The sequence below is a fragment of the Oryzias melastigma genome, linkage group LG5, assembly GCF_002922805.2.
Source record: "Oryzias melastigma strain HK-1 linkage group LG5, ASM292280v2, whole genome shotgun sequence".
NCBI lineage: Eukaryota > Metazoa > Chordata > Actinopteri > Beloniformes > Adrianichthyidae > Oryzias > Oryzias melastigma.
Window position 1 is genome coordinate 28374189 of NC_050516.1, and position 7722 is coordinate 28381910.

The 7722-nt window shown below is 36.4% G+C and overlaps 2 protein-coding genes across 4 annotated transcripts in view; one reads left to right on the plus strand and one right to left on the minus strand.

Annotated features, from left to right (window-relative positions):
• The window catches only part of utp3 (UTP3 small subunit processome component), a 9593-nt gene extending 3108 nt beyond the window's left edge, over positions 1-6485 (plus strand). The window contains exons 8-16 of the mRNA XM_024269531.2: positions 157-309; positions 389-460; positions 1844-1884; positions 1961-2057; positions 2192-2323; positions 4133-4269; positions 4349-4415; positions 6080-6187; positions 6300-6485. Coding sequence (XP_024125299.1) covers positions 157-309; positions 389-460; positions 1844-1884; positions 1961-2057; positions 2192-2323; positions 4133-4269; positions 4349-4415; positions 6080-6187; positions 6300-6389 — 897 coding nt within the window. The 3' untranslated portion in view covers positions 6390-6485. The remainder of the gene's footprint in view (positions 1-156; positions 310-388; positions 461-1843; positions 1885-1960; positions 2058-2191; positions 2324-4132; positions 4270-4348; positions 4416-6079; positions 6188-6299) is intronic.
• Positions 5902-7722, minus strand: part of ppcs (phosphopantothenoylcysteine synthetase) — a 10519-nt gene continuing 8698 nt past the window's right edge. For 2 of the 3 annotated variants that reach the window (XM_024269533.1, XM_024269535.1), the window contains exon 4: positions 5902-6982. In XM_024269533.1, coding sequence (XP_024125301.1) covers positions 6656-6982 — 327 coding nt within the window. In that variant the 3' untranslated portion in view covers positions 5902-6655. The remainder of the gene's footprint in view (positions 6983-7722) is intronic. The other variant, XM_024269532.2, reaches the window with a different exon arrangement.

A 7722-nucleotide genomic window follows, 5' to 3' on the forward strand; every position in this document is an offset into this window, starting at 1 on the left:
TTTTTAGATTATACAACAACAAACAAACAATATCACATTGGCAACAAAAACGACAAAAAAACAAAGGAAATCATTGGGAAAAATAGATAAAAATATGTAATCTGGGTCAATGTTGGTCTGAAGTCGTTTGTGTTTTGTGTAACTGAATAAACGCAGGAGTTTGCTGAAGAGGAGAACAAAGTTAAAGCGGCTGAAAAGCAGGAGAGGATTGTGAAAGACCTGAAGCAGATGTCCCACAAAGACAAGATGAAACTCCTGAAAAAAGAATCGCCCGAGTTACTTGAACTCATCCAAGACTTCAAGGCAAAGGTAAACTGTTTAGTGCAACAGTAAGACTCTGTTTTCTGTGGATCATCTGTAGATGTTTCTCCTGGTTTTATGTTTTCAGCTCAGCGAGCTGAAAAATGAGCTGCAGCCGCTTGTTCAGATGGTCAAGGATGGAAAAATCCCTGCAGGAAAGGTGAGGAATCCTGAACATGCGTTTCTTTCTCACCTATTTAGGAATTTCTTAATTCTTAATCATATTTTGATTTACTTAAAAGTTTGATTATGATTATGCTGTTTTTTTAGCCCCCCAAAAAAATATTTTTAGGTTGTAATTGTTGTCGTGGAGTAAGCCTGCCACACTTCCCATCATCCCTTTGTTTACGTGGTCTCCCACTAGCTTTTTATTTATTTTATTGCTGAACTTTTGTACAAAATGTGTTTTCCTACTAAGAAACTTGAAATTGTTGTGCAGTTTATGGAAACGTTTCTAATTTGTGGCAATTCAGTTATAAGTTACTTGAAAAAAGTAATTACATTTTTGTTGTTTTTTACAGAGAATACCTGAAAATATACTTTATTTTGGTATATCGTGATAAATATTGTTATTGTGATATAAAATAATTTTTATCGCGATATACAGTTTTTTTTATATCACCCAGCACTAGTTCACTTAGTGTTCTCATCCTAGTATTAAAGCAACTATTGTCGGCAAACCCATTAGAAATCTGATCAGCAGGAAATGGAAATTGTGAAAATTTGTCTTGTTAAACATTTTACTACTATCTGCACCAAAAAGTTTATTGTGAAAAATTAAAGAAATAAAAGAACATTGGGTTAACATTGTAGTAGTCAGTCTCATAAAGCATCAACTCAAAAATACTGAAGAAAGTTTTCATATAACAACAAAAACCATTTTCAAAATGATCTGTGAGCATCTTTCTCTCTCATGATTCGATACTCATCTCAACACATGATCCACAAATAAATAAACGATTCAACTCACGTTTCGGGGATCCAGTTAGATTGTTTTATGAAAAACGCTAAAATCTAGATATTTCTTATTCACGTGGCATTTAAAGCTCTAAATAATAATGTACAAGATTTGACAAAGAAACGTATTCAAGTATTAACTTGGAAGATGCAAGATTATGATTGGACGCCTTTTTGTTTGCATCACATGGACATAAAAAGACGATTAAAGAAAAAAACAGAAAGAGAAACTGCATTTTGACAGAAATTCAAGATTGATTTTATACTTTTTAACCAACATAATCGTGTTTATATCTGTGATTTTTAAACGATACTGCAGTTGCTCGATCAATTTTTTAGTATGCATCTGTTTTTACATCCCTAACTGATACTTCTGTTACTCCCACTACCCAATCGATTTTTTTATTTTTAATCTAAATGTAATAACTTTTACATCCGTATTAAAAATCAATTTCCCGACCAAAGAAGTTATAGATTCAGATTCCTTCACCTGTCGTTAGCACCTTTTACTTTTTTTCGCTGTAATCAATGCATCCACATATCTGGATCATTTGTGAACCTAAACCATTTGATCTTGTTTCTATAGGGCGCTGACTACCTTGTGACCAAACAGCAGCTTTATCTGAAGTAGGTTACAGACTCATTGTAGTTGACAGAATGGTGTCGTTCAGTCTGAGTGAATCCCTGCTGTCTCCTGCTGCAGTTACTGCACAAACATCAGCTTCTACTTGGTGCTGAAGGCGAAGCGGATCCCGGCACACAACCACCCCGTCATCGAACGACTGCTCACCTACAGGAACGTAAGTCGGCAAACTTATGTTATTCTGGTTTGTCGATTTCACTGAAATGAGAAGCAAATAGTCACAGAAATAAAGAAAGGACCTTGAAATGATGACCATCTCCAGCTCACCCTCTGGCCTTTCCTTGTCTGCAGCTCATCAATGATCTCGGCGCAGTGGACGCTCGGCTCTCACCGGAGTTTCGTAAACTTCTATCCGGTGACCAGAAATCCACCAACAGACCAGCTGAGGGCAAGAAAACTAAAGTCCCTGATAAAGAGGAGAAGGTAGGAAGCTTTTTCTCTTAGAAATAAATCAAGAATTCTTACCTTAGTTTTTAAACTCTTTAACTACCCAAAAAAGAAAAAAAAATCATCCAAAAAGTGTTTTTTTCTGCTGCTTGTTCCCCCTAAAGGGATATCAAAGTTGAAACAAAAAAAATTGAAGTTGAATTTTTTTTTTTCCTAATAATACATGTTACTATCTGGTGCTCACCAGATACTATCCAGATTTTTTTTTTACTTACATTTTTAGAAATAAAAATGTTGTGGTTAGTAACTCGTGCACACCAGATGGTACGCACCAGTTAGTAACCAGAAAAAAAATATTTTTACTTCAATTTTGGGGAAAAAATGTTTTTTTTTACTTCATTTTTTTTTCTTCAATGTCCCTTGAGCGTGGGGGTGTCAAACTCAATTGTACAAGGGGCCAAAATCCAAACACACCTTTTGTCACGGGCCGAACAGAATAAACATTTATTGAACACTCTAAAATTAATTTTAAAACTGTAACTTTTTAACTTAACTATGAACTCGATATATAGCATTACCTGCGAAAATGATGTGAATGATGGAAGCTGAATTTGGACGGTGAAGATGATAGTGATGATGACAATAATCACTGAAGTTAATAGCTGAAAATGCAGAAGCTGATAGCTGAAATCATTGAAGCTAATAGCTGAAAATGCTGAAGCTAGTAGCTGAAAATGCTGAGGCTGATAGCTGAAATCATTGAAGCTAATAGCTGAAAATGCTGAAGCTGATAGCTGAAATCATTAAAGCTAATAGCTGAAAATGATGAAGCTGATAGCGGAAATCATTAAAGCTAATAGCTGAAAATGATGAAGCTGATAGCTGAAATAATTGAAAAACATTAAAAACGCTGAAGTTGATAGCTTAAAACGCAAAAACTGATAGCTGGAAATGCTAAAGTTGATAGCTGAAATCACTGAAGCTAAAAGCTAGCTAAAACATTAGCTAAATGCCAAATTAGCCTAAAAAAACAAAACAAAAAAAACCACGGTAAAACAAAACAGCTAGCATGTAGCTGAATAAATAGCTAAACTTCAAAATAAACAAAAAAATTGAAAAAAGGCCTAAATTAGCCTAAACAGCTAGCGTGTGAAATATTAGCTAAACCCCAAAACAGTCCAAAACATCTTAGTGAATGCTTAAATAGTCCAAAAAGCTAGTATAAAGTCAATTTTTAAAACTTCAAAATTGTAACTTTTTAACATAATTATGAATTAAAAAAAAATGTCAGTAATATATTATTCCAGCATAAATCAATTTAAAGCTTAAATAACGTTCAATATTTTACTCTCCATGAAAATAAATTTTGTCAAAATGATACGAGTTCAAGAAATCAGTGCAAGATCAAATCGGGCTATTAATAACAATAAAATAAAATGATCTGGAGGGCCGGATATCATTACCAGAGGGCCGGATCCGGCCCTTGGGCCTTGACTTTCACACATGTGCTTTAGGGCTTCTGTACTTTGGGGAGAATAAACACAATCAATGTTTTTAAAAACATGTTTTTTAAATGTTTCCCACCATTTGGTTAAGCAGGCAGTTAAAGGGTTAACTGTTTTTTTTTACATGTTTTTTTAAACGTAAGATTATTTTTCTATTGAGAAACTCTCTTGATACGATTATATTTCTTACTAGACAAAAATTAAGACAATTTTCCTTAAAACAGTAGTCTTTTTACTTCCTTAAGATTCAGGTTTTGCAGTTCTCATGAACAGACCCAGACAAATGTCACAGTTGCTGATGTTTCATCTGAAGTTTGCTGACTGACCATCTCTGACGCAGGATCCTGATGACACGCTGCCCGAGTCTGTAGGCGACTCCGACTCTGACCTGGATGAAGAAGCTGCTTTGAATTTCTACAGAGAAGTGGAGAAACGAGTGAAGCTGAAGAGGAAAAACAAAGATCCAGAAGCTGAAGAGTAAGAGCGACGAGAGTTTTTGGTGTGTGGCTCGTCAGTAAAGTGAAGTGACGTCTGATAAATGTGATATTTGATGCAGGGTTGAGGAGAATAACGGCGATGATGAGCAGCAGGATCCAGACAACAAGAGAGGAATCACTTATCAGGTACTGAGGAGTAACTTGTCTTCATCAATGGGGGATATATAAATATGGATTCAGGATCAAAGATTGTGTGTTTGGAAAGTCTGGTGGATTACTTTTAGAAGTGTTAATAGTTGGAAAAAAGTAAATTTGAATTTAATTCCTCATGAATAGAGGAAAGAACTGAATTGCCGACTAATGTGGTTTAGCTAAAGGTGGAAATCTGCTTTTCTCCATGTCAGAATCTATGTAAAAAAAATAGACTCGATTTGTTTTAGTGGAATCCTTGATTTGTAACTTGTGTCTGCCGGTTCCTGGTCACGGTGATAGCAGGTAGTGACAGGTCCTCGTTCACACCCAGAGAGCGGAGCGAGATGTAGGGCTTATTGACGAGGGCTGAGTTGATAAAATCGATGAATCGATCTAAGCTTAATAGATCAATAATTGGTCCATAAAAATAGAGATCGATCTAACGCAAAGTGTAAAAGTCCGCTAACTTGATGCTATAAGATTTCCCATAAGACGGCTAATGCTAACGCCCAGTCGACCTAAACATACATTGTTGACTAAATGAATATTTTTATAAACTCACATTTATGATTTTTACAAACTCTTTTAAGGAAATATTTTTAAAGTAACCACTTGTGGCCAAACTGAAACACTATTAATGTATTTCTAAACAAATGTGTCTAAATGTGTAAACCATCTAAACTCAGAAATAAATTGAGTGGATCGAAAGAATCGAAAAAAATTTGAATCGAATCAATCCAGACTGATTGATTCTGGAAATTATTGCCGATACGCAGCCACGTTATGTTATCGACACACTAGGATTTCTGGGTGTGGAGAACGACTGGCGCTGCCTGCTATCGCTGTGACTTGGAACTTGGAAGAAGGCAAAGGCGCTTAGTGTTTTTAAGATGCATATTTACACCTCTTTGTATTAATTAGTGGGAATATCTGTTTAAGAAAGTGGGAAAATATCAAGTTTTCACCACATATTATTCACAATCTGAGTTAAAAGCGGCTGATAAGAAAACTCTGATGACCCAGCATTGTAGCAGCATTTAAACGCATCACTTTACAGACAAATCTGAGACTTGAAAAGAGTCAAATTCGATTTGTGTGTGTGTAACCAGCGATTTGTGCTTACTTTTTAAAGATTTGTGTGTAGTTTTAAGCTCTTGTCTTTTTAAGTTGTGTGTAAATTGTATTTTTATACATTTTGTACATGTAAATACACAATTGCAAGAGCACACAGTTACACAGAAAATGCATTGTAAGTTACAACTCAAGTACACACAAATCAAGAGTCGATTTTCTATCTTTTTTTTTCCTTTGCTCCAGAATCTGCCTTAATTGTTTAAATAGATGAAAAGTTATAGTTGTGAAAAGAATGTAAACACGTGCATTATAAATGTGCTGTAGTCATACACAAAAGTCACAGCATTAATCCAGTTTTTTTTTTTACAGTTTCTCAGCTGTTAATAATTCATGGAAAAATCTCTGATTCATGGTTTTATATTTTTATTTAAGGACTTTAATATTCTGTTTTTCAAATCTTTCCTTTTGTATGTCACAAAAATAAAAGTTGCAGTTCATCAAAGTATTTTATAGCAGAGCATTTACAAAGTTTTCTCGAGTTGTGGAGTTTTTACACAAATCTAACAGATCTGTCAAACTTTCAGATGGCGAAGAACAAGGGGCTGACGCCGAAGAGGAAGAAGATCGACCGTAATCCCAGAGTCAAGCACCGAGAGAAGTTCAGACGGGCCAAGATCCGCAGAAAGGGCCAGGTTTGTGTTCCAGCAATAAACCTGTTTACAAACTTTGAAGTGCCTCATAAAATCTCTAAAAGTATTTATTAGTCGGAGCCCTTGGCGTAACGACGCTGCTCGTGCTTTCCAGGTCCGAGACGTTCGGCGAGAGGAGCAGCGGTACAGCGGGGAGATGTCGGGTATTCGTGCAGGCGTCAAGAAGAGCACCAAGCTCAAGTAGCCGAGTGTTTGTCCGCCGCCGTTCCTAATCGTTACATTAAAACAGCTGAAAATAAAACAGGACTTTTCCAACTTGAATAAAAAGTTTTAAAATCTATGTTGTCTATTTGCAGAGATGTTTCTTAAACAATCTAGAAAAATTTACAGACGGACAAAGGAATTTAAGTTTATCGTTGCAGTCATTGCAAAGCTTCTGGAATCAGCCTGAGAAACAGAAATAAATGACAAACTTAAGCAGGATCAATCGGCACAGATGAAACCAGCCTGTCAGCCGATTGGTTGGTTTATGAACTTGGTATGAGCTGATATCAGGTTGCTGACAATCTTCTCCTCGATCTCCACCTCATTCTTCGTGTCGTCCTCGTCGAGGGTCAGCTCGGTTTGAGTGTCGGGGGTCACGACCACCACATGACCCCGTCTGGAGTCCAGGATGTTGGCCACCACTGCTTGGTGCCTGTAAGCGTCCAGAGCTCGGCGAGCCTTGTCGAGCAGGATGGATGCGTCGGTCTCTAGCTTGAAGGAGATGACGAAAGCTTTCGGGGCCCAGTCCTTGACTAGAGGGGACAGAATCTTCGGGACCATTTTCATGCTGAGCTGCAAAAGACGAGAAACGAATATCAGTATTTTAGGAAGACGGTTAGCTCTGTGACGAGGTGCTCTCATGTTTCATGAATCAGGATTTAATTTAAAAACTAAGAGTGCTGCAAAAATATTTTTGTTTTTAACTTAAAATGAGATGGCAGCATAAAAGCTATATCTGCCAAGAAGCAGCAGGAGAATTCTCAACTGATGCTCGTCTGAAATCCCATTTCAGGAGGAAATGGATGAAAGCAGATTATCTAACATGCTACTGTTTTTGATAAGGCCTCTGCTCCTGCAGAAGCAGTAGGACTGTCACTATTAGTCGACTAATCGACTTTTAAAATAGTCGACGACTACTTTAACAGTCGATTACTCATTACTTTATATTATATAGTCAGAGTGTAGTAAGGTTGAAAGTTACAGCATAATGGCATTAAATGAGGTTTTTTTTAAGGGTATTTTGGAGTTCAGCTACTATTTAAACTATATGCTAGCTATTTTGGCTAATTGCAGAATTTTTCAGCATTTTAGGTTAACTTAGATTTTTGCTAATATTTCAGCGGCATGCTAGCTGTTTTGGCTAACTTATGCTTTTTTGTTGTTTAGGCTATTATGGAGTTTAGCTAATATTTCAGCTGAATGCTAGCTGTTTTGGCTAACAGGCTTTTTTGTTTTTTAGGCTATTTTGGAGTTTGGCTAATATTTCAGCTGCATGCTAGCTGATTTTGGCTAACTCAAGCTTTTTTGTCGTC